General features: G+C 44.4%; 1 protein-coding gene across 2 annotated transcripts; it reads left to right on the forward strand.

Annotated features, from left to right (window-relative positions):
* Positions 1-4647: 4647 nt before the first annotated feature.
* On the forward strand, positions 4648-27098 carry dpysl2b (dihydropyrimidinase like 2b). 2 transcript variants are annotated; one of them, XM_069514412.1, is made up of 14 exons: positions 4648-5053; positions 14107-14195; positions 14459-14643; positions 15715-15879; positions 16294-16355; positions 17933-18013; positions 18335-18403; positions 19590-19710; positions 19829-19985; positions 20078-20219; positions 20585-20755; positions 22183-22362; positions 22660-22825; positions 23014-27098. In XM_069514412.1, the coding sequence occupies exons 1-14, from the start codon at positions 4787-4789 to the stop codon at positions 23103-23105; spliced, it is 1947 nt and encodes a 648-aa protein (XP_069370513.1). In that variant the 5' UTR covers positions 4648-4786; the 3' UTR covers positions 23106-27098. The 2 variants fall into 2 exon arrangements, with proteins under 2 accessions (XP_069370513.1, XP_069370512.1); XM_069514411.1 differs by lacking the exon at positions 4648-5053 and adding an exon at positions 7075-7363.
* Positions 27099-27340: the final 242 nt, after the last annotated feature.

Below are 27340 nucleotides of genomic sequence, written 5' to 3' on the forward strand. Positions count from 1 at the left end.
CAGCACACCTGTTCCCAGCCAATCCAGACACAGTGACACACACACAGCTCCTCCCACTGCAGCGGATGGCGTTACCATGGGTTACAGGGTGTTGGCCAGCTCCATCTCCATCCCTCCGGTGAGGAGGAGGAGACGCTCTTCCTCGTCCCCTCGGGATTCAACATGCTACACTGCAGCAGCTCTCACTGCCAATTACAGTCTCACTGACATATTGACAGAACGGCCGTTATTCATGATTCACGGGACTCACACACCGGTCCTGTGCCGGAGCCACCTCTCCACATGCTGTGTCTGCAAATCAAGACATCTGATGTGTCCAGTCTGTGTGAAATATCAGCTGCGTTCATGTTTTATCACAAAGTCAAACAACAAATTAATATCTAAAGTGCAATTTATCAATTCTAGACACAAATTTGTTTGTCTAAACTGAAACTGCTGCATTAAAGCAACACTATGGGGAACAGCGCCCTCTGCAGGCACACGTGAGGATTGATTCTGTCGGGCTGTTCTGTTCAATGTGTTGACCTGCGTAGTCCCACTCACTGAACTGAATGCTGGATATTACCCATGATCCCCCGCTTCCTGAACCTGAAAGAGCTGCTGCTACAACAAATCCACCAAACTCTGTTTAGATTTCTTCATATTTTAAAAGTTTCCTGCTGAATATTGGAGATAAACTTTTCTAATAACTTCTAAATCTCTTTAACTGATCTACAGTTCAGCTTCTTTCTTCAACTTGCTGGAGCTGAAGATCTGAAGATCGTACCAAAGTTACATAGAGCTGACGTTCAGAGAGAGGAGTGAGGAGTGGGAACGATGATCCATCAAACTATTTTTAATCAAGCTGCTGCTTTAAGTTAAAACAACGTACCAGCTCACAGTAACAATGTTTGATTTGGACTTGGCGGATGTTCGGCCTGGACGTGTGACCTCCATGTGTTCCGCGGCTTTGGTTTTATGGATGTTTTTATTGTGGTGGTTTGCCATTTCCTATTTTACTTTGAAGTTTGTGTGTCTCTTTAGTGATTTTACATCCTGTTTCCTGTTCCTGCCTCAGCCATGATGTGTTTCACCTGAGTGGAATCCTCCAAAGTTTCCATGAATCAAGTCTCCTCACATCTCTGGGTCGCCACGTTCTGCTTCCTCCTGTTTCCTGGTTTGTTCCTTTTGCTTCTTGTAGTTTGATTGTTTGGTTTCCTGCCGGTCTGCAAACATATTAAGTTTTAAATTAATTCACACATCACACCTGCAAACATCAGACCTCTGCCAATGAGGGTATGTGTACGTTTGTTGGTTTGAAGCAACACAAGATCAACTGTACTGATGAAACCTGGTGAAAGAATGTGGTGTGAGTCTGGGAATAATCTGTTTAATTGTGGTGCGGCTCCAGGAATTAAATTTAATGGATCTCTCAGACAATATTTCATTGATTTTGATGAAAAAAACCAGACACATTTTTGTGACTGATATTCAAGAGTCTGGTGCAGATCCAAACAAACATCTGGATCTGGTTAATTTAAATTTGGTTTCATGAGAATGAGACTGTCGGGCTTTGGTTGAGGTATGCACTATGATAAAGGACATTCTAGTTTGTTTGTTTATTCCATGATCTTTGGTGGTTGAATGATTTCCCTGATCATGAACCACCTCCATGATTCATTTCTCTTCCTCAGATCTTCTCTCCTGAAAGATCCACTTATCTGTGATATATTAACTTTACATAGTTTGACCTCAGATTGACAAACCGCTGTTTAAACTCCACTGCACGGAGCTAACAATCGAATGTAATAGATGCTTCCAGTGTGTTGTTGAAGAGGAGCAGCCATTCTGCTGATCTCACTGCTTGTCCTACATCTGTTCCTGAATGCCAGGACCGTGCCCTTCCTGTCCAGAGACCAGACTCCCCCCCACCCCCCCCCCCCCCCACCTCTTCCAACTGTTTATTCGGCACGCTGCCAACTTTCCCCCTCTAATTATCCAACACTCCCCCCCGTCTCTCCTCCCAGTGGGGGATGTTTTTTTTTTTTTATGGAACAACACTTCAGCAGAAAGCCGAGGTTGTTGTGTGTGTGTGTGTGTGTGTGTGTGTGTGTGTGTGTGTGTGTGTGTGTGTGTGTGTGTGTGTGTGGGCCTCAGGGCGTGGCTGCACCTTCCACATTTTCACTTTTCAGCCTCCACCTTTGACATTCAGATGACAGACATTGTTGGTGGCTCCTCCAGACATGACCCCCCCCCCCCCCCCACACACACACACACAAACACACACACACACACACACTGGGAGAGGAAATAGTAGCAGCGCAGCCATTTGTGGCCCAGCACGTTGTTATGGAAACTGCGCCGACATGGCCTCGGTGTTAAAATGTTTTCCATGGCCACTTGTGTAACAGAGCTTTTGTCTGTTATAGTGTGAGTCAGGAATTAACAATGTGTGTGAGACTCAGCTGTGGAGGCCTGTTGATCACCGTGCTGCACTGATTGTTTGCATCTGGTTCTCTGTAACAAACCGTAATTAGTGTAGATGTCTGTCGCTCAAGATGCAAGATCACATTGTAATTTTGCAACATATAAAGTTTATGATAAATAGGACGGAGGGTGTTACTGCTCGTCATAGCTTAGTTTACATCTGTTCATCTGACTGCACTGTTTTAGTCAAATTCCTGATATGATGGGACCTGATGCACAAGTTTACTACATCTCAGTATGATTTTCATGTCCTGTTGGTGTTTTTGTTAAAGTATAATACCTCATTTGTTTTTATTTATTAGATGTTTCTAATCTAATATCATAGGGACATTTTCTGATGCCTTATGTCCTATTATACTAACATCATATGACTTATGAGAATATTTAAAAGCAAATAAATAAGAGTCCAGTCACATTCTCACTACAGATTCATGATTGTTGTCGATATTTATATTTTATGATCCGGCTATGATGCATTTACTGTGTTTACAATCTGTGCTTGATGATTTGAAGGGCGTAGGAAAATAATAATTCAAGTGGTGTCACAAGGGAAGTAACAATGACTCGCTTTAATACAGCTTCAAGAGCGGACTTGTAGTGAAACATAGGAAACAAATACACTACAAACTGAATATATATAATTGAGAACACTCTACCTCTCATACATGAATGTGCATTATTCTGCAAAGAGTCAAATGGGTCAATTAATTGTTGGCGAAGACGATTTGAGTTGAAAGAAAGTGTCATGTTTGCAAAGTGTGAAATCCCTGATGTAAACAGAGGTTTTCACTGCAGGATTTTCCAGAGTTGGAAAATCAATATTAGGGTAAAAGTGGGTGCATTGAACAAAACTGTTTAATTAATTAATTCAAATTCCTGGTTCAACATTCTGACTTCTGATGCCAAACCTCCACTTTAATGAAAGTTACTATTATGTGTTGTGGTTTCATGTTACTTCTGACCATTATGCTAATTTGTGTATGATTCAGCTTTTTCTGTATCTGTCCTGTGTTGCATGGCTGCTGAGACTTTTACATTTCCCAGTGTAGATCAATACGTAATCATCATATACTGTTATACAGTAAACTGCGCATATCACCGTACTGTGTACATTGTGCGTATTAATACAGCAGACAGCTTGTAAAATGAAATGGTGATAAAGGGTTTATTGTTTAAGTGATGGGTTAAAGAGTTAATAAAACTAATTTATTGCCTTATCAGTTTTAGGTCGTCACGTTTTAATATCCAGCTTCTTTACATTTCTCCTCCAGGATAAGTTTCTTTGTCGTATCAGTCAAAGGACAACTTTTACATTCAGGGTAAAAACTGCGAAACACTGGTCACTTATTGAACAGTTAGTTTGTATTTATAATGGAACTGAAGGATCATTAGAAAGTGAAAGAAATCCATAATGACTGAGAACGAGACTTTCATTTACATTTTTACTATTTGAGTAATTGAGTCCTACAATGAAAGCACTCACTGGAACTTGGTTCTAGGGTTGGAATTATCTTAGGGGGCACATTTGATTATATTATTAAGATTAAGATTGTGTGTGTGTGTGTGTGTGTGTGTGTGTGTGTGTGTGTGTGTGTGTGTGTGTGTGTGTGTAAGGGGGGGGGGGTGCTGAAGGGACAGCGCCTCTCATTGTTGGACTGGGTGTGGTGACTTTAGTGGAACTATCCATGGTGCTGATCCCCTCTTGACCTCAAACCTGTGCCAGAAACTCCCCGCAGAGACACACACACACACACACACACAGACAACGGACACACACACACACACAGCTCTTACAGCCACTGTCTGTCAGGTCACTGTGAACCGATGCAGCCTCAGAACAAGTCACTTTGGACAAATAAGGAGCGATCGTTTCCGGACTGTCAGATCTGATGCGCTCCTGGCACCGCCACCATCTCTGACCGGGTTCACACAGACTCCAGGTAATAATCCTCCACCCTGAAGCCCAGTGGACGTTTATTGTGACGAAGCTTCAGGCTGCTGGTCGCCTCCTCATACGCTGACTTCTCACTCTGCAGCCTGGAGGCTAATTTAGACTCATGAGTAAGCAATTCAAAACTGTCTGCTGCTCATAGACAGAACAGAGGATCCTCGCTCTCCACAGTGGGAGTGTTTTCATGCAGCATTAGCTTTACAGATTTTTTTCTGCGCTCTTTGTCACAGTGCGACCACCTGCGTTAGGAAACCGGCAAAAGGCGGTGGCTGTCCACAAGAACACAAGAAGCTGAGACCGGAGCATCTGTGCAGCTACAAGCCCCCCCCCGAGAAAAGCTCCCAGCTGCCCCACGCCTGCTCCAGAGGCATGTCGACCACCGGGGATGTACCAGCCTTCTTCAAGACCATGGGCTCCGACAGCCCCGCCAGGCCGAGGCAGCAGTTCTGTGGCATGTTCTGCCCGGTGGAGGGCTCCTCCGACAGCAAGACGCTGGACTTTGACGCGCTCTCGATGTGCAGGGGCCGGAGCGAGAGAAGCGTCATTGACCGGCAGACCGACATCTCCCAGCCGAGGAAGGTGGAGATCAGGGTGAGCACCGGGAAAGAATCTCTGCAGAACCTGGACGATAAAAAGGTAATTTATTTTTCTTGTATCTTCCCTTCTATTTTATACCTCTTTCAATCTCTTTCTCTCCATCTTTAATTTCTTCCATCAGACACTCAGATCTGTGCGTAATTTTCATCAAACAATATTCCAATTAAAGCCCCTGCCACCCATCTGAGTTTGTTTCAGCTTGCAGCCTGTTCACGACAGACAACTTGCTGTGACTACATTTCCCAGAAAGCACTGTGATGTAATAGAGTCGGTGGAGGGCCCAGCATGCAGGGCTGTCAGAGGGAGTGGCTCCTGTTGGCTCCAGCTGATACAGTTGAATTTGATTTTGTGCTTGCTTGTGTGTCCATGAATTGGTGAAGTGCCCTTGAGCTATATCACTATGCAAACAAGTAAAGAGAGGTAAGTGTGTCTACCCATCCAGCCTGAGACTCATGTAAACACAGAGGGCTGAGAGCTCATGCTGCAGGGTTGCATCCGTCTGAGGGTGGGGGGGCTGCTGACTTGAGATGCAGCTCTGACTTGCAAGAAAATCAACTCTTCCCCTGCTGGCTCGACTTATTATCGGGGTTTTGCAGTTGGGTTGTAAATCATAGCGCTGACATCACTTCCTTTACTTAATATTCAAGCACTCAGGACGCTTTTAAAAGCTTTGGCTGTGGTGTCGAGTCCTGGTTTCATGTTACGTATTGATCAGCAACACAATCCACTCCTTATACTCTCGTACCTCCTTTTGTCTATAAATGGTACAAGTATAATTTGCTGTTCTCTCATATAAGAATATATAAATGGAATTTAACTTGTGTATGAATTATGAAAGAGATATAATGAAGTGATTGGATGTTTAAATGCTGCCTGACATGTTGGGTCCATCCTCGATATAAAGGAATGGCTTTTTGCCGACTGCAGTGGTGGAAAGTAACTGAGTACATTTACTCAAATATTGTATTTGGGTACATTTTTGAGGTATAGTTCGAGTACTTCTCTTATCTGCAACTTCACCTGCTGCCTTACAATAAATAGGTCAATATCACAGCTGCTTCTTACTCCTCCTATTTTTATTTGATGGTTAATTTCCTTGCAAATTCACATGAATAAAACGATGCTAGCCATGCTAACTAGCTGCAATGACGTGCAGGCCCATGGAGTTTGTTGCACCCTGGGCTCTGCCATGAAGTTTCAAAAACACAAATATGCCATCTCACATCCCGGCTCCAGCAGATTTTTAATATCTTTGCTAACAGATGAATAAATAAATGGATGAAGCCATAACCTCAATCTGCTGTTGAAGTTAAGATGGAGTCCATGACTGAGCATCAGGTCACTGAGTTTAATTCACTCTGCAGTAAAATCTCAGTCTGATTTAATTCCATCTCTCATATGAGGAGAACCAGAGCGTCAGGTGTTTTGTATCTGACCTCTGCAGCTTAAGGAAAACAACTTCCACCAGTTAGTTTTATTAGATATTCCTTTAAATCTCATTCTTCTGAACCCTGTCGTATTATCTCCCCTGATCCCAACAAGTGTCACTCACTCTTTCTAATCACATCTGGAAACTACTTTGAGTCGCTTTGAATCGCTAGCACCAAGGCTGCTGTGGCTCAGGAGGCAGAGCGGCTTGTCCACTGACCAGTCGGCGGTTCGAGGTGTCCTTGGGCGTGATACTGAACCCCAAATTGCCCGGGACGGCCCCTGAGATAGAGGAAGTGCTTCACTGTATGAATGTGTGTATGAAAACTTCTGTTAAGAGCTTTGAGTGTCACATGAATTCAGACCTTCACCAGGAGAGATTGATCAAATGGCTGTTTCTTTATTTCCTCTGGTTTATTTTCTGTTGTGTGGATAAAGTGATCAGAGGTAAAATGGCTGCTGGATGTTTCTTCATTTGTTCTGTCTTGTGCACTCTGCCTTCACTAATCCAGAGAGAGCCATTGATGGCATTAGCGGCCCTCTCCCTGTCAATGGAGCAGGGCGAGGCTCTGCGCATGCTCCGTGGTGTTCTTTTATGGGGAAGAGGCTCACGAATGGTCCCTCCCTCCTCCCTCCTCCCCTCTTGTCTGACTCCGTCTGGGTGGGAGAAGGTTTGGTGCATCGGTGGAGACCGGGAGGCTGCCATCAGGAGTCCACAGATAGTTTCTTCACATTTGCGGCCTCCCTAAGGATCAACCGCGACCACACTTCCTGCTCCTTCCTCTTCATCACCCTCATATTCCTCGTTTCAAGCAGCAGTAATCCGCGGTGCATTCGTAGCGGTCCAAGGCGCAGCGCACGACGGAACAACCGGCGAAGATGTCTGGCTACCAGGGCAAGAAGAACATCCCCCGCATCACAGTGAGTGTTGTGGGTGTTTTGAAATGCTACAGAGGAGAGTGGATCCCGTCTGGTGTCCTGGGTCGGGTGGTGCGGGGCCTGCATGCGGGTGTGGGTGCAGGATGTGACCGGCATGGCGCGGCACCGTCCCTGCGCCTCTGCTGCGCTGCGCTCCTCCTCAAATCTGATCTTGGAGCAAAGGCTGACCTCATGCGTTTCTCCCTTTCTAATGCATCTTGCAAATGCATGTCGGGTTTTTATTGTGAGAGATGAACGCACGTTAGGGTCGATAAACCACTGAGGCCCTCGAAGCTAGAAAATGTGTTTTTTGCAGCATCTTTGCGACAAGTGCCAAAAAAAAAAAACCTTAAGAATAATCCCGTTCATTGTTGGTGCAGATTCACACCCGGTCCTCCTTTTATGTGGGGTGTGCAGGAGAGAAGAGATTTCACGCCGATGGTCTTTGTGTGTCTGGGAGCCGGGTATCAATGCACACCAGCTGGTGGAGCAAATGCTTCCCCTCAGCACCTCCTGCATTTATCTTTTTTTATTCCCTCAAGCTCCATTTTCACTATTATTATTACAAACCCCACTTTGAATTAGCTCATTTGTATTTTTAGGACACTTTAACTGTGTCACCGTGGAGCAGAGACTTTCCCTGGATGGTGGAGGTGGTGCTGGTTCAATGGAAAGTAGAGAATAGGGAGGGGAAGGGAGGGGAGCCATGGGGAAGGGAGGGGACAGAGGTTCCCATTTCCTTCCATGTTTCTCTCTCAGCTGTGTAATGAAGGGAAGATGCTGCTGCACACAGGCAGAGCTGGAGGAAGGAGGGAGGTGTCAGGGCGGAAACAAGGTGGAGTAATTTGGTTTAAAATGTCCAGACTCACTCAGAACACGGACGGAGCTGAAATAGTTTTACATGAAGCAGATCTCAGATGTTTGGTGCATATTGTTTTTCATGTATTCAACCTGAGATGCAGCAGACTTCAAGATGCATGGCTAAATAATTGATTGGATTATATTTATTGCATAATGGGTCTTGTAGGCCGGAGGGTGTCACCCAGAGCCTTGTGAGTACTCTGCTAGAAAAAGTTACTACCAGGAAACATCTTCACTTTGAGGTCATGGCGAAGAAGCTGTCACCAGGACTCTGGTGTGATGATGGGGGGTTTGGCTGCTGGGCAGGAGGAGGACGAGGGGCCCTTCAGGCATCTGTGCCCAGAGGCCCAACCTTTCATTCTCACTTACACTCCATTAGCGGAGGCCTAAACCTCCATCCATCCTCCTCCTTGTGAACCACTAAGTAAAACGATCTATACCTTCTCCCACATCAGACCCATGTCTTCACTGTGAAATGATTATTGAGTTATATTTTCACTGTCACAAGTGAAAAGGGGCATTTTCCCTCCCCCTGACTCTCTGTGCTGGAGATGCAGCAGCCAGTTGGTGGAGAGCTGAGAGGATTAGTCGTAGGTGTAGTCCCAACAGTGATTAGGTAAGAACTAAATGGATAGACCGACTATTCTTGAACCGTGCATGGAAGAAAAAGCAGGTCAGAGACGAGCGACTTCTAAAACAGATGTTTTTTCTTAAGAATGGAGGATCTACCTGCTGCACGTTCTCATGTAGTGGCTCACCATCACATCAGGGAGGAGCAGTGAAGCTGTGTCTTTTAGATCCCGTCATGGATTTGATTTGTCCAGGAGCTTCTGGGTCTCGACCGTGTGACAGAGTCAGTGATGAGTTTATTAAAGCCAACAAAGCTGGAGAGGAAATGAATCGGCTTAAATTGAATAAAACAGGAGAAACACTGACCAAGAAATGATGTCTGTCCCTCAATCAAATTGGAAGTTTAATAAGTTTAAGTAGACTGAATATAAAGGGGAATGAATCAACCTGCACTCAGCATGGAGATGGGCCAACTGGTCCGTCTTGGCCACATGGAGGTGGGTCAGCTGCACAGGCAGAGAGGTACTGAAGCCAGCGCTCATCAAATATGAATGAAACTCCGCAAATCCACCACCTGGCAACAGATCATCTCTGTGACTCATAAAATCTCTGATTCATACAGTGAAACCCCGGCAGAGTTCAAAGAAGTGAGGGAGCAGCGCCTGCAAGAAATGCTTTATTATGATTTGATTATAATGTTAATAAAATAAAAAACAGCTCAACTCTTTTAATCCCAGTGTTAATCCCTCAGCAATGGTCCAAAACCCCCAAATATTCAGTTTCCAGTATTAGTCCTGAAACATTTACTTAATTATTTCTTTACTCTGTCTATGTTTGTGTTCGCTGATTAGTCATTTAACCCATTTCTCAAGTGAAACAGTCAATCATTCTCTTATTCTTCCTTTTCCCACATTTTTACTTGTTTAATATCATTGCAAATTGAATGCAATAGGTAAATTATAAATTCAATATAATTTTCTGGCCTGATGGTTTGACTAAATAAGATGGTAAAAAGCAAAATTAAATCCTCACCTGTGAGAAGCTGGAACCAGTTCGACTGGTTTGCTTGACAGATATTGATAAATGGATTATCATCAGTATCGTTGCCAAGTAAGTTTGTCTCCGTCAGTGAAACAGTGTCTTCACTAGTAAACAACACTCAGTGTACAAAGATAGTGGAGAGTTATAAATAGACCGAGTCTATAATAAGACTGGATTAAAGTCTCAGTGACTCCATGTCCTCAAAGGATGAGAGATCATCAGAGTGTGTTAGTAAACCTGGTGTGTGTGTGTGTGTGTGTGTGTGTGTGTGTGTGTGTGTGTGTGTTACAGCTAAGGTCACTTCAGTGTGTTCATGCTGTTATCAGTGCACATCAGCTCGGGGCGATGTCTGTTCTCACATCACACACAGCGGGCTTGTGTCCAAATCACCCGCCCACCGCTTCAACCTTGTTCACACACAGTTCATTTACCCCATTCATGACTGCAGAGACACATGCTGTGTGTGTGGGTACAGAAAGTTTTTATTTGATAATAAATATGACATTCATGTGTATATAAATATAGATAAAGTAGGACCGCGGTGCCTCCCTCTTCACTGTGTCCTCGACAGACAGAGGTCAGAATTTAAATTGGTATTCAAAAGTAAGAGAGAGAATACAAGTGATTTATTATCAAAGTCGAAGTCAGACTTGTTTCCTCATAGTCAGAGTTTAAGTTAAAATATTCAAACATATGTAGAACTTAAGCGGATCCAGTAAGAAGAGTGAAATATACAAAGTATTGCTGTGAATTTCAAAAGTCAAGGACAGAATTTTTCAGTTGTAGCAAACAGACAGTTGATTGAAGTGAGTTTTGAGTTAATTATTTTCCATTGTTGAATGGTTGAATTTTGAATTTCTCTGGTGTTTTGAACCTCGGTTTTATTGTTCTGTATTTTTCCAGCCAACTTGTAAATCTTCTCTTTGGGAACCTGTTTAATCCCTGTTGTTGTCTGTTATTTTGAAGTGAGCATGTGTCTGAACGTGTGAGCTCTTTATTTTAATAAGCGGGAGGGTTTTCGAATAATCCAGAACTCCCATAAATCACAGTGCTGAGGGTCGGACCTGGCACCGTTCTCCACCTGACTTCACAGATGTTGCCAGGATACTTTCCATTTGGACAACAACACGTTGCGTTGCCGGGATACGTCTAACACTTGCAGATGTTTTCATTGCGCCTGAGCTGATTTTTCTTCTTTTTTTCTAATTTCACAAAACGTCTCAGTCAGCAGACGTCTTCTTTTCTTTGGTGCTGCGATTTATTTTGCACTTGTTGGTCTGTGGCTTTGTTTGTACGTGCTGTTAATACCGAGAGCTTACAAGAGTCATGTGATACAACAGATTGATCCGATTGGCTGTACGTGTATTTAAAGATGGACGACGTGTCTTGTGCAGAAGTGAAGCCAAAGTATCTTGGATACAGGTGCCGCCATTTTGCGCTGGTGGATGGGCTAGATTTGATTAGATTGGTGTTTGCTTGGTGTACGCTATCAGTTTGAAGGATTAGAACATTATTCTTTAACCTTTACCCAACTGTATCATAAACAACAAAGCTATTTCGCCAAGATTTAAGTTGCTAGCATCAAAGTTCCCCTCAGAAAACACTTTGATGTTTGAGTATTAGGGTCATAGGGATAAAAAATAACTCTAAGAACAGTCTGACACTCAGAAATTAGGACTTTATGATGTATAACTTCTTCTCGTTATGTCACAACTTTGTTCTCGAAGTTGTAGAATCTTTTTTTCTCATTCTGTGTCGTCACTCAGCTGCAATTCCTCTACATCCGCCCTTGTCGGGTTTCCCCCTGGACCAGGATGTTTTGTTTAAGAAGACGTAGATAATGTAGGTCGATAATTAGGGTGAAGGAAAGTTGTTTTTCTCTCCGCACAATAATCGGCGAAGGATCCATGGATCCACTAATTGTTTGAAGACAGTGGCGTCTTACTTTCTACTCACCACCCATCGTTCCTCTGCATATACATTAGCACGCTCATGTTTTGTGCTGTGGAATGAAAACACAGCTCTATAGCAACAGTGAACCCATTGAGCTTGGTCCACATCCTGTTTGTGAGGCTGTGAGAGGCTCCCATGATGAAAAGGTCACCGTCATGTTTGGCCATGATCCAGAACAATCAGACACACTTTCCACCTCCTGTGAGCTCCACAACAATTAGATGATTAGACTGGATTCCGGGCAAGTCGTTGTTTTTTAAAGGGTTTTGCAGATTCAACAGAGAAACTGAAACTTTTTAACTGATCCGCCTCTTTTTAGGGATCAAACACAAAGTCTTGGCTCATATGACTCTGAATTTATGTGACTGTTGACTCGAGAGCTGCTGGCGAACTCGGACAGCGTAATGTGATAATGACGGTCCTGATGATGTAACACGGGCCAGCAGCGGCCTGGAGCGAAGCTGCACCAGAGCAGTCTGCACCACATAGATCGAAGATTACCACACAATCTATTAGCTGGAGTTCCATGAGCGCTGACAGAGCATCGCCACACCTTTCAAATGACAGCTGCACGACATTTTCCGGAGCAGCTGCAGTCGGATGAGGTCCTCAAGTGTGTGCAGGATTGTCTCCTTCGTGCAAACAAAAGAAGTTAAATAGGAGATGAGATTTTGAAATAGATCATAGACATTTTTCTGATCTTTGACCATAATTCTCCACCGTCACCTGACAAATCCTGAGTTTGTGGAATCAAACTACGATTCTTTTATTCACATTTCCTTCAAAAAAAAGGTTCAAAGAAGTTTGCGGCTTCAGAGGCAGCGGCACAAACTGCAATGTGAATGAAACAAATAAAAACACTTGTCGGGATAAACAGAGACTGAAAGCGATGTCATTTGTTTCCCTACTTGCTGAGTATGAACTGTCATCATGAACCGAAACGAATTCCACCTGCTCCTCATTGTGCCGCAGTAAAAATTCAGCCCCCTGGTTATTGAAACAAGGGACGCTTGCAAATGAAATTTCACGGTGCTGCGTCCTGCAGTGCAGAGTTTTGTGCATGATGCAGGGCGGGGCTCCGACTGACTGGCTGGGGCTTTGAAGAGCGGCAGTAGTGCTCGGGGGCCCTGAGCTGCTGGCCGGGCGGTCGGGCGCTCGGTCGGGCAGCTACAGCCACAGAGGCTCAAACAGAGCAGCCTTTGTTAGCCGGGGATGCTGGAGTCCCTGTGACCAGAGCTGCCACTCCCTTTTTGGACAGAGGGCCCGAGCTGCGGGGGTGACACGAGGGAGGGACGGGGGTTGAGGGGCTCAGTGGGAGGTGACATCGATGATTGATTCCACAGTCTGTGCTCTGATTGGTCCGTTCTTGTTTCTGTTACTACAACAGCTCACACACATGTAGATTTGGGGGGGTGGTCTGTTCTTTATTGTGCTGAGTGCTTCTCATTATGTCTCAGGTCACGGTTATTTACATTCTAATAGCTGCTGAAGAATTTCATTACCGAACTGCTGCTACTGACAAAACTGAAAACACTGTAGAGACTCAAAGAGTAGTTTTGTTTTTAGATCGTCCTGCTTTTTTGAATTAAAAGACGAAAACAACGAACTTTTGTAAACTTTTTTGAAGTGCCCTGAGTTATCCTCAGATATCAAAGTGGTAGTTAGAATTAAAGAAGCTCAGTTTTATAGACGCCTGAAACACACACACTTTTCATCTCTGTCTGAAAGCACTCTGTGTGTTTTTATTCCAGATTCTCCTCAAATTAAATCCAGTTTCTACTTAACTTCTTTCCTGTCTTGTTATTGAACTCCTCCTCTTTGCTTTAATGATCCTCGTATTTGTCTGTTTTGGGATGTTTCCACTCCTCCTCTATCTTCCTCCTCTATCTTTGTGCATCACATCCACACACTGATCCAAACATCACAGTGCTAACAGTGTGTTTGAAGTGTGTGTGTGTGTGCGGAGGAAGAAATCCAGAATCTTCACAGCTGTGTGTTTCTTATCTGAGTGAATCCTAAAAAGGCCAGACAGCGACCGCTCTGTAGATTAAACAGGTTTGGATTATTTGTATTTTGTTGGGTAAACTCATTCATGTGACATTACCCAGAAACACTTAATCCCTCATCCAGTCGAGCCAAATCGGATCCTCGCCCTCATGAGCTTATTTTTACAGACATATACAAAAAACCCAGAGCGGTGTGTTTGTGTTCAGACCCGCAGCCTCTGGTTCCCGCAGCTTCTCTCGAGCTTTTCACGACGACGTGATCGTAAGTGGTTATTTGCACGTGCAGCGACTAATCATCTTTATTGTTTCTTCCAGAGTGACCGTCTCCTCATCAAAGGAGCGAAGATCGTGAACGATGACCAGTCGTTCTGCGCTGACATCTACATGGAGGATGGAGTCATCAAGTGAGTCAATTCAAGCAGCTGACATGTTTCCAAAGTTAGAATCTGTCCGTGCATCTCTTGGTACAAAGATGAACTGGATATTACTCAGTAGAGCGCGTACCTCTGCCAACACACACTCAGAAATATGAGTCCTCTGAATATGTCTGATTTCTTTCATAAAGATCCATGAATTGTTCCTGAAACTGTCCTCTGATCCAGATCCAGACCAAAGTTTTATTCTCTCCTTTTTCTTCTTTGTATAATGAATTAATTCTTTTTCTCAGACAAATTGGGGAAAACCTCATCGTGCCCGGCGGTGTAAAAACCATCGACGCCCACGGACGCATGTTAATGCCGGGCGGCATCGACGTGCACACGCGTTTCCAGATGCCGGATCGAGGCATGACGTCTGCGGACGACTTCTACCAGGGGACCAAGGCCGCGCTCGCCGGAGGCACCACCATGATCAGTAAGTCACCGACCATGAGGGTCCTGCTGTCGGTGATTCATATTAAACTCTGAGTCCTCCCTGACCCTGACGTCTGCGGAGCGTCCTCCTCCACAGTGCCGACAGAAATGTTTTTTAATATTGGGGGGAGGAAACCTCACGCTCTGACATCCTTATCTTGACAGAGGCGTGGCTGTTTGAGGACTAGTCCTGACGTGACGAGAAAACAAAGCTTAATGAAAAATCTCCCCTGTAATTGTCACACTGGTTCCTCCCTCTGACTCAGCTGCTGCGTTCCCTCAGTCACAGCAGAACAAACACTCCCAGACTGCGGCGTCCGCCTCAGGCTGTCGCACACAGGTCTGAAACCACCAAACAGGGGGAAAGTGACAGTTTGTAGCGTGACGTGAGAAGATTTCAAACTACAGATAAAAAAAAACTAATGAATAAACCTCATGATCATCCAGAGTAAATTAAAATCTGATGAGACACTTGTGACCACGTCTGAAGGAGGATGACATGAATTAGCACTGAAACGACAAGATGATTTTCCAAGTAGACAATCATAGCTCTCAGAAACTTTGGCTGGCCTTTTGAACAAATGATCAATTAGATATTTTCAAAATTTTTTAACTTATTCGTTTTTTTTTTTGTCCTCATCCTCTGACATTAACATTAAACCAGAGTCAAATTCCTTGCATGTGAACACATACATGGTCAACTCGGCTGATTCGGGAATTCTTTTACTGCACTGAAGGATCATTTAATCAACTGGATCCTGCGCTTCAGCAGATATGAGACAGTCACAGTGTCTGAAAACGTCTGCAGACAAAGTGACGTCTGCAGATGTAACATCTTGAGCTGATATACGTGAGTGTTGGCTGGTGGAAACCATGAACAGATGATGTTTGTGCTTCGAGTGCAGGCCGCGGTTTGAACGGAGACCAGGAGAATTGTGTCTGGTTATTTTCAAAGATCAATACGCTTCACTTCGGACAAACTGGGCTTCAGATCTCAACTGAATCATTCAGTCTGTAGACGCAGTGGATTTGATAACACATGGTATCACAAGGTCTGTGCTTGTTTTTCCAGTTGACCACGTCGTACCTGAGCCCGGCATCAGCCTCCTCTCCGCCTTCGAGCAGTGGCGCGAATGGGCCGACAGCAAGTCCTGCTGCGACTACTCCCTGCACGTGGACATCACAGAGTGGCACCGGGGCATCCAGGAAGAGATGGAGGCGCTGGTGAAGGATCACGGTGCGGCCACACCCAACGCTCACTTTTAACAGCCTCATGCTTTTTAATATGTTTAACAGCTGCTGTCCCAGAAGTCATATAACCTGTTGGCAGAAAATCGCTCATGGCACACTTTCATTTCAGCAAATCAGTCAAAAAACCCTCTAGTGACCTCTGGAGGCTGCAATGTTCACCACACCCACAACACAAAGACGAGCAATCAGCAAGGTTTTCAATTATTGGGTGGAGCAAAAAAATTGTGTTTACAGTGTTTCACTTCAGGGGAAAAGAAAGTTCATGTTCTGCAGGCCCACTCTGAAATGTTGTGGTGGTTCACGGCCTTTTTATCACAACTTCAGTAAAATGAAAATGTCTAAAAATGACTCTGAACTGTTCCCTTGTAGTTTTAACATTTTTCGTCTTCTTATTTTTTAGGTGTCAACTCTTTTCTGGTCTATCTGGCGTATAAAGATGTTTTCCAGCTCACTGACGCTCAGGTGAAGCCTCTCCTCATCTCACTGTCCTTTCATTCTGTCGTACAAAACAGGGGAAACGAACAATTTTTAAAACCATTGAATCAAAATCAAATATAAAATCATACATTCTATGAAATGATGATGATGATAAACTATATCTTTCAAAAGACTGTTAGAAAGTACTTTTCAAAGTAAAAATATGGAATTGAAGGAAAACTATACAGAACAATTGAAAGCAGTTTGAAGATAGAAGAAATAGAAGAGTAGATATGTTACAGATGACGCAAGATTAAAACACTATTAAATTAGATAAATAAAACACTAAAATGACTTCAGTCATCAGTAAAATCAGAACCAGGCTCAAGTCTTTGTACAACAAAACTTTAAAAGATGTTTAAAGTTCATGCTCTTGTTGAGATGCAGCTTCTCCTCCACTGACTCTAATTCAATTCTCAGTTAACATGAAACTTGCAGCAACATATAAATCAAACGGCAACTGTCCTCACAGTCATCAGTGTTTAATTATGAGACCGTTGCATTTCCATCTGAGTCACGACTCGTTCCTTCGTCCAGACTCTGAGCTCACTAACAGTGTTAAAAAAAAACTTTAATGTGTGAACTTTCACCACATCTGTGTTGGTATCTGTTTAATCTAGTGAAACAGTGAGTGGTAGCAGACATCATGTGTGACACTCAGTTGTCAGTGTGAGTAACGGCTGTTGTCCGTCTCGGTCGTCGTCTCACGCTGTGTTTCTCTCTGGAGACCGGATGTCTCCATCTGAACGTCTCCTCTGACTCACGGTTGAAATCAATTAATCCCACTTGAGAGCTGTTTTCAAACAGATCTGTGCTGGTCTCTCGCACCTGTGTGAGGAATTCTCTCCGGCCGCTGCAGCCGGAGTTTATCATTTCTCTCCCGTGTCAAACGTTGATGGCTCTTTATTGCTGCGCGTTTGGCAGCGGGGCGGATGATGACTCACTCCATAAGTCGGTTCTCCTTCATGTCGGTGAAATCATCGTGTTTTCAGAGTGTGGGAGCTTCAATAGCTTTTTGAAAATGCGGACGAACGTTTCATTTCACCACAAGTTTAAGAGCCATTCAGATTTTTATTGTCGTGTGTCTGATCATTTCCTGGGATTAAAGGAGACATATTTTCTGTTTTTCTTTCTTCCAGTGTGTTTTACAGTCAAAAATCCAAATGAAATACCTCCAACACTTTCTGATTTCTCCACATTTTCATAATGCGCGTCCATTATCAATAACAGACCCGTGAAACTTTTGACAGAATGTGCATGAAAGACGAGGCTTTAATTATCCCCAGAGGAAGACACAGTCAAGATGTTTTGACTTTGTTCTTGTCAAAAGAAGAAAACGTTCATGATGTCTCATGAAAAGAACTGATTCTAATCCTCGAGTATTTATCCAGATAATCAATGACTGTAATCACTCAAACAAAAAGCTCATTCATATTCATTCTGTTTGTCTCTTTCACTCCAGAGCTCAGTCATGTAGTGCCGAGGTGTCTGACGACGGCACGAGACGATGAAAAACTTTGTATTTGTGCATCTGAAATCATAACTGTGTGTCCTCGCCGCAGGTGTACGAGGTGTTCAGCGTGATCCGAGACCTGGGAGCCATCGCTCAGGTGCACGCTGAGAATGGAGACATCGTCGCTGAGGTACGACACTTTAATCCTTAAAGACTTGGAACGATTCTCTGCTCCGTGTCGGAATATTAAACCCTAAACCCTGCGGAGCACAAAGGCCGACAGCGTCTCTGTGGTTTATTAAACCTGAGTTAAAGCTGTGACACATCGTTTTCTCCACAGTCTCGATGACATGTTCAATGCTGAGCTCTTAATAACCCACAGATGAGGAAGATGGAGTTCATGGCCATGCTTCGTTTTTTTTTAACTGCCGGTCATGAAGAACATGTGTGTACCTGCACATGACTCAACAACCCGCTCATTTGTGTGTGTGTGTGTGTGTTTGTGTTTTAGGAGCAGTGTAAGATTCTGGAGCAGGGGATCACTGGGCCTGAAGGACACGTGCTGAGTCATCCCGAGGAGGTGGGTGTCAGGACTGTGAAACGGGCCTTTGTGGATTTTATTACAGGAGGTGAAAACCTGAGGATTTAAAAGTTTCCTTCATGGTTTTACTAACATCACACAGAGAATATGGAGCGACTCGTCACAACGCAGGAGTTTCATAATAGAATTGATCTTGATTAAAACCCTCTGGCAAAAGTCGGAGAAAATGGACGCCCTGAACTAATCGAAAACAGACGACAGGAGGAATCCACAGTTTTCTCTGTGTTTGGAACACGTCGCTGGTGTTCACTGACAAATCACGATCCGCCTGTTTCATTTGTCACAATAAGTTGCCAAGTTCCTCTTAAGTGATTTACCTTATTTTTGTTGCTGCAGATGGAAAAAACATTTTCTTTGCTTTAGAGTCGGTTGGAAACACAGACAATAGGGTTAAACAGCAAAACTGGACAGGGACATGTTGTCTCGTGTTTGTTTGAGTGCACCTTAGATGAATAAGCACTTTTAATGATTAAGGATACTTTACCCACATAGTAAAATAGATTCTACTCCTGTTTTCCAGATCTGGGCCACAAGTAAATCATTGCAATACCGCATTTCAACCCAAGGTGCCAGAGATTAGTTTTGTGCTATCTGGGCCAAATTCTCCATTTATTACATGGTCCACTTGAGGTTCAAATCCACATGACACTTTGCGGAGAGCACTGCATGTTCCCCAAAAAAGTCCCACATTTGTTTTGAAATATTTGGGCCACGTTCCCTATTTTACAAGTGACCAGAAGTGCTGCATCAAGGACTTCATTTAAATGGATTTATCCAGTTAAGATCTACATATGAAAACCTATTTGTGACGCTTTAATCTACTCTTTAACTTCACTGTTATTTATTACGCAACTCTTAGTTTTGCTTTTGTGCAGTTGTTGCAGTGATATGAGGATCCTAAAATGTTTTGCACGGACAGAATCGTGAGACATAAAGTGAGTGTTGTGTGGGGACAGACCATAACACACAATAAGTAGCACTGCCAAGGTCAAAGCGTCCCCTTAGTGAAACAGTTATTTCATCAAATAAAGTTTTATACCTTCACATGATCATATAAAAGTTGGAATTTATCATATTCCACAAAGCACGTGAGTCACGTGACGGTAATGGCGGTTCAGCGATGGACTCCAACTTCTGTTTTTAATGCCACTTGTCTCTCTCTCAGGTGGAGGCGGAGGCTGTAAACCGCTCTGTGACTGTGGCCAATCAGACCAACTGTCCCCTGTACGTCACCAAGGTGATGAGCAAAAGCGCCGCTGATGTCATCGCTCAGGCGAGGAAGAAAGGTGAGACGCTAACACGGAAAATATCCTCAACACAGAAAGAAAACAGGCACAAACAAGCGCAGGCGGTTGTTGGAGCATGTGTTCATGTGTGAGTGTTAAAATGGGACCGAACTTTCAGGCACCGTGGTTTACGGCGAGCCAATCACTGCGAGCCTGGGAACAGACGGTTCACACTACTGGAGCAAGAACTGGGCCAAAGCAGCCGCCTTCGTCACCTCCCCTCCCCTGAGCCCCGACCCGACCACACCAGACTATCTCAACTCCCTGCTCTCCTGGTAAGACCCCGATCCAAACACTGACACTGGAGGTACGCTGGAAAACCTCTTGATGTAAACACTGTTCTCCTTGAACCTCACCTGCTGAGCAGCGGCGACCTGCAGGTGACAGGAAGTGCACACTGTCCCTTCAACACCGCCCAGCGTGCCGTGGGCAAAGATGACTTCAGCTTGATTCCCGAGGGCGTCAATGGCACTGAGGAGAGGATGTCCGTCATCTGGGACAAGTGTGTGGTACGTACAGTGTATTTATACCTTTTTTTTAAATTATATTGTGTGCTGGGGTGGACATAATATTAATCTATGTATTGTAATATAGTACATTTGATGGAAAATCAGTTTCTGGATACGGTGGTGGTTTGGTTTATCCGGTGAACTAACTTCCTCACAAACAGGCGGCTCGGCTCAGGAGGTAGCATGGGTCCGCCACTAACCAGAGGGTCATTGATTCAATCCCCGACTCCTCCAAAGTCCCAAAGATTTGTAAAATGTAAATCGTGTATCGGTGAAACGCTGAAGTCCACTCTGTGCTGGAATGATTGAGAAACCCAGACCGTGACTCCTGTACTCCTCTCACCCTCAGCTCTGATTCCTTTCAGGTGACAGGTAAGATGGATGAGAACCAGTTCGTGGCGGTGACCAGCACCAACGCCGCCAAGATCTTCAACCTGTACCCCCGCAAGGGTCGCATCGCCGTGGGCTCCGATGCTGATCTGGTGCTATGGGACCCAGACGTCACAAAGATCATCTCGGCCAAGAGCCACAACTCGGTACGGTGGAGACCGACAACGTTCACACCTCAGCGCGAAATTATTATTTTAATGTGACTGAAACACATCCTCACATTAAAAACAATATGCTGTTGAAAGGTAAAGGTAACAGTTTAGTTCACGTAATCGAGCAACTGGTTGATTATTTCACTATTTCCTCATGTATGGGACGACTCTGCTTTTACGTCTGACTGCTGAACAGGGTGTGGGCCCTCACACAGCGTCAAGGGAGTGAGGTCATCCCTAAAATTTGCCAGAGAACTGGAAGACATCATTTCTGATTGTTAGCAGGCGTGTATGTGTGTGTGCGTGTGTGTGTGTGCCAGAGAGACGGAGCAACTGTGCTGTGTATGTTCTGATCCTGACATGTTCTTTGGTTTCATTATATTCCACTTTGGAAGAAAATGACGGACCAATGTTCATGGGAGAAAGTGTTCATTTGGAGTGTGTGTCCTACTGGTGATCTAATTTCAGAGTCCACCAGATTGCCATGACCTCAGCTTTAGCTCCAGTAGCTCTAAGAGAGAGCGGTGAAACAGTTCCAGCTTCCAAATTGGTCACACAGCAACCTCCCCACCGACACACACACACACACACACACACACACACACACACAGACACACACTACTAAAACGACCCCACTACTTCTTCCTCTGCGTTTCCCTGAGAACTGAAGCCTCTGTCTCTCTCCGTGCGAGTTAAATCAGTTAAGCTCCTTTCACAAGTGCATTTTAATCCATAAATATTCTGGCGATTTTACACGGGGGCATCATGTGTCAACACAGAACGTCCAGTCCATCACTGCCACTCATATAAAATATTTATGAATACATTTTTCAGATACAGACTGAGTGAGATGCTCGTAAATGTTTGACCTGAAGCAGCAGCAGCAGCAGATTACAGGGAGGTTACGTCATCCTCATGGTCGGAAAGCTCAGCTGGAGACGTTGAATCACTTACTGTTATGAAGTTATGTCTGTGAGGTTTAATGTATTGATCGATGAACGTAGCAGCAAAGGAACCGAGCTGTCGGCCGTCAATCTCGATAAAGAGATTGTGGATTTTGTGGATCGTGGACTCACTGCAGTTATCCAGCTCTGTTACCGGACCATTGTGCCGACAACACATCTGTCATGTGTAAACAGACTCATGGAATTTTTCTGTAGTGGAGCCGTTTGAACACAAATCTACGACTTTACACACATAATTTATCTTTCCAGCGATGACGATGCATGAAATAGGACTTGAGTCAGTTTCCATATCAGCAGCAGAGGAAGAAAAGGTCACCAATAATCACATTTCTCACTCATCATGTGACCTGAGCATGGGTGACCTGAGATAGTGAGGAATGTTTTTGAGGTTACCTGCGTAGACTGTGCGTGTGTTTGTAACATGTATTTGTGGATGTGTTCTGTTCTTGTCCACAGACTGTGGAGTACAACATCTTTGAAGGCATGGAGGTGCGCGGCGGGCCTCTGGTGGTGATCAGCCAGGGCAAGATCGTCTTGGAGGAGGGGAACCTCCACACCACCGAGGGCTCGGGACGCTTCGTGGCCCGTAAACCTTTCCCTGACTATGTCTACAAGAGGATAAAGGCTCGCAGCAGGGTACAGTGCTGTCTGCTTCCTGCTAGTGGACCTACCTGTGTGTTTTTGCGGAGGAAGGGACAATTTGTATCTTCATGTATTTGCAGTTAAAAAGTCAGATTGTTAAAGGGTCATTTTAACTTGTTCTGCAAACCCAGAAATGTTTATAGCTCCTTTGTGGCGAGCTGTTGGGATGACGCCGCTTGTTAGCGATTGGCCGTAAATGTGCTTGTATCCGTCTTGGAATGGATGATGGAACATTTCCTTGTTTGCAGTTTTCACAGCAATGACCGCTGTGTCTTGTTTCCCATCATGCAGCTGGCGGAGCTGAGGGGCGTACCCAGAGGACTGTATGACGGTCCGGTCTGCGAGGTGTCGGTCACCCCTAAAACCATGACTCCTGCCTCCTCTGCCAAGACCTCACCTGCCAAGCAGCCCAACCAGCCTGTCCGCAACCTGCACCAGTCTGGATTCAGTCTATCTGGTCAGTGAGGCAAACCCACCGAGGCCTTCTCACGTCACACTCTTATCATTTACGCATTTTTAAAGTTGAATAAAATGATTTGAGTTTCAGTAACTAGCTTATCAGGCTTCAATAATATTTCTATAATAGAAATAGCTCCAGAAAGATGAAACGTCATTGGCTGGCTAATGTTCAATGTGATCTCACAGGTGCTCAAATCGACGACAACATTCCCCGCCGCAACACCCAGCGCACCCTGGCGCCCCCAGGTGGCAAGTCCAACATCGCCAGCCTGGGTTAAAGCTCCAACCTCGGCAGCTGAGGAGGAAACGGAGATTTGAGGGGGAAATGGCCGACGGGAGCAAAAGGGTCGAGAAACCACATCACGACACCGGGAGAGCCGCGGCCCCTTTCTGCACCGGGCGGCCCTTTAGCCTCGATCTTTGACTTCCTTCTCTGCTGCTTGTTCATGCACCCACTCCTCTTCCTCTTCCCCAATCCCTGATCCTAGAGGACACTGCTAGAAACAAAACAACAAATAATGAAAAAAGAGAAAAAAATGAAAACACTCCTTATTTGAGCACTTTTTAAAGCATTATTTAGTTTTTTTTATAATGTACCTTCTCCCTGCCGTGTCTCCTTTGGATGTTTGTTATACTGTTGTTTTAATAGAGGGGTCAAGACTAAACTGAATTAATACAGTTCAGAAAAGAGGATACATTTCATGCAAGATGTCCATTATTTCCCATTTTCTCTTTTACGTTTGGGAGTAATTATCGGAGCATGGGTCCAAAACCAGTTTTGTTATTTACTCACTTTGGTTTGAAATAGGCCAAACGATAGGTTGCTTGAAATTGAATAGTCTTGCAGTTTATTCAGCTGACAAGAATCTAGTTCTTCCATCAAGCTGGTGACTTCCTGTGATTTGTCTTACGTTGCATTTCAATCGCTTCACTTTCCAGGGCATCGGCCATCTGACAACGCACCGCTGCGATCAATGCGGAATTGATTATTTGCCACGAGGACGGCCCTGAGATTTTTGAAAAATGTAGCAACACAGGAATCTTTTACGAGAGTTCGCCCATCTGTGGCTGAGCTGAGGTACATGAGTAAAAGAGCATATTGCAAATTTGGCAGCTGCGTTTAGAGCTTGTGAGTTGGCGGGGGAGGGGAAAGGGTGTTGTGCAGCAGAAGGAGCTTTGGCAGGTAGTAAATAGAGCTTTATGCCTCATCTCTGAGCGCTAGGGCGATGGTCAAGTGAGCGGATTGAAGGAAAGATTTAGGAAAGAGCGTCAGTTCAAGGCCTTATTGCTTCTTAGCGGCGTCCTCATAGAGAACTTGTGTGTGGAAGGTGCCGTTCACTACGCAGCTACTTATGTTTCCAGTTTGTGAATCACAACGGTACAAATTTTCCGCTCGACAGCTATTGAAGCACCTCGATAACCGTCCATCACCAACCAGTGCATTTACACACAGAATGTTTCTCCGCCTCCAAATGTGACTCTTTTGTACTCATCGAAGTCCCTCTCTCCTTTCCACTCTTTATGTGCCTGAACCCACAGAAGTTGTACTGATAGTTTGATCTTTATGTTTGATTTTTCTTGTGTTGGTGTTCTTATTGAGGTAAGTGAAGGATGTAAGATAAATAAAAGATGTAAAATAGCCAGGACTAACCGATTCAAAGGTGCCAGATTTTGCGCTTTCATAGGGCCCACTCTGCCGGTGGAGCCCGTGTAAAGATGAAAACCGCTCGATATCTTGAAATGTTCGAATGTTTTAGAGTTTTTAACTTGTCGTCAAACTGCTTTTTTAGCGTCACCCTGTATTTAGTTGCCTTAGGGCTGAGCACTATTGATTTACGCTTGAAAGTAGACATGAGCTAATGTACTTCTGACTAGTGTGCAGTGTTGATGTGTGAGGGATGGGACACACCACAGGCTCCCGTGCAGAACTCTTTACTGTTGCGGACCATACGAGCTGTGCTGAGCGCTCATATGTTCATTTTTAATCATCTTTTTGGCCCGATCTGGTTTTCATTAAGCCAAGCAACTGATTTCCTGTGTTACCTCTTATGTCAACAAGGTCTTGGCCACCACTCACCATCGTTCTGCAGCTTTTTTTATTTTTTTTTTATCCCTCATGAGTCAACACAGAGCTCAGCCTGACACAGACACAACCAGGAGCCAGTTATGTAAATGACTTTTCTACCAACTTATTTTGAACTGGGGTGTCCCTCAGTAGAGCGCGTACGTCCTCCAGTTAAAAAACGACTCGTAGTTGAGGCCGCGTTACATTTCTTAGCTGCACGTTGGAAGTAGTCGTAGGTTTGTTACCACACACGTTTAAATCCACTAGATCCAGATTGCCAGTTGCGTAAAAAGTCATTAGAAACAACGAGTCAGCTTTAGCTTTAGTTGGACATATCAAACAAGTCTTTGTGTTGTTGTGGCTGTTTGAAATTCCAAAACAAATGTCTTTTAGAAATCTGATCTGCATCTAAGTGGAAATAATTTGTTTTGTATTCTTCTCTTTTTTTCATCTGCCAATTATGTTGCTTATCTAAAACCACAGCCAAGATGTTAGTAATTATATCAGCGTCCAATTACCCCCGATGATTATATACATTTATCTGAACAACAAAACCCCAAACCTTGCCACTTACATTTATAGCCTTGTGTAAACATGTTTGTGCCCAAGCATGAAAAGCTGATGATAAGTTTGGTCTTTGAACTTGAAATCATAGAAATCTCTTTTAAAATCCTAAATGTATTTGTCAAATGTCCAGAATGTGAGGACCTCAGTGTCTTCACAAGCTACAACAACACACACACGGCTTACTGCAAGTCTGACTGAAAATAAGATTCGAGTCTGTTTTTATGCAACTGGCCCCTGATTCACATACACACACACTTTTACACAAACTTACACCATCTCTGTGTTTGTGCTTTCAACCCCAGTCGTCCAGGCCTGCCCCCCCCCTCCCCTCTCATCTAAAGGGACGCCTATAGAAGGGAAAGTCCATCAGCATTACCAATGGTGGATGCATGTGAAGAATCCAAAGCAGGGGGAGTGTAACACATGCACGTCTCTGAAGAATTCAAAGATGAGACCAGATAGGAAATGTAAACTCCATCTCCATGGCAACTCAAACATAATACAACATAAGTCAGGAGGGATTTTTTCCCACTTCCTTTTACTGTGGTCTCCAGTTTCCTCTGTGTTGATGTTGTAGTAGTACTACTACGCTGTTACTGCAGACGGGAGTGTGGACGAGCCCAAACACAGATTCGTCTGCAGGCTGAGCTGAGAGTGAAAGTACCTTTCTTGTATTTATGCATTTTCCACGTCGCTCCTTCCTTTCACTTTGTCTTAATCCGTCTTTCTCTTCTATGCATTCTCTCTCTCTCTCTCTCCCTACCTCTCCCTTCCTTCCTCCCCTGACTCCTTCGTTGTTTCTGTCTGTTGCCGTGGTGACAGACCCCTCCACACTCGGGGTTCTGCTTTTTGTTTGTCATGGCAACTCTCGCTGGATTGGAGGTTGCCATGAGCAACCCGCTCTGACCTGGTGCCATTAGTACAAGCTTTGAACACACACACACACACACACACTCTCTTTTATAATAAGTCTTTGACAGTGCTGCACCGTTTCTACATAATCCTGTGCTGAGTTGAGGAATCTGCTTGAAAAGAATCTGTTAGAGTTGAAACACACACACACACACACACACACACACACACACACACACACACACACACACACACACACACACACACACACACACTGAATGCTGTGCGCCCATGTCTGAAGAATTGACCTGGATGTTAGAAACCCGCTGTCACTTACGGCCTCCTCACCGTGTCCCATGCCTCCTCAGTTCACACATCCAACACTAAACCACACACTTATATTCCTATAACGCTCTGTCGGCTTGGATGCTTTTTCTACGCCATATTATGCTAATGATATATGACTGATATGTATGTACACTACATGACTGAGACGAGCGTCCGTCGCGTTCCGAAGGTCGTCGATGCTCTTGAACCCCCCCCTCTTGCCCTCTCCGTCCTTGAACGCATTCATGTCCCCCCCCCCCCCCTTCTGTAAGAAGCCTGTGCCCCCTTCGTGAAAGTGAAACTGTGTGATGGTATTTCGTCTTGGTGGCTGTGGGATTTCCTGGGATGCTTGCTCGATGTGGAAAAAGTGTCAAATCCCATGGATGGTGATGTAAAAAAGAAAAAGAAAAAAAAAAAACAAGGACTTCAAAGAATTAAAAGAGAGAAAAAAAAAATCAAATCTCTGTTTCTTTTGTTTCTGACTGTGATGTTTTACGTTAGCAGCTTTTTATAAATGTAATAGAAAGACAAGAGGTGCAACACTAGTGCCTCGGTCCCAGTTAGACGATACCTGGTTCGTCCGCTTACTTTCTGGATGTAATGCAGTAAAGTTTAGAGGTTTTGTTGAACAAATACTGTAGTTTCCCCTGCATACATCCTAAATTATGGGGTATAACCCTAATCTGATCTGCAGTTTCTGTT

This window comes from Paralichthys olivaceus, chromosome 18 (genome assembly GCF_024713975.1).
Source record: "Paralichthys olivaceus isolate ysfri-2021 chromosome 18, ASM2471397v2, whole genome shotgun sequence".
Taxonomy (NCBI): Eukaryota; Metazoa; Chordata; class Actinopteri; order Pleuronectiformes; family Paralichthyidae; genus Paralichthys; species Paralichthys olivaceus.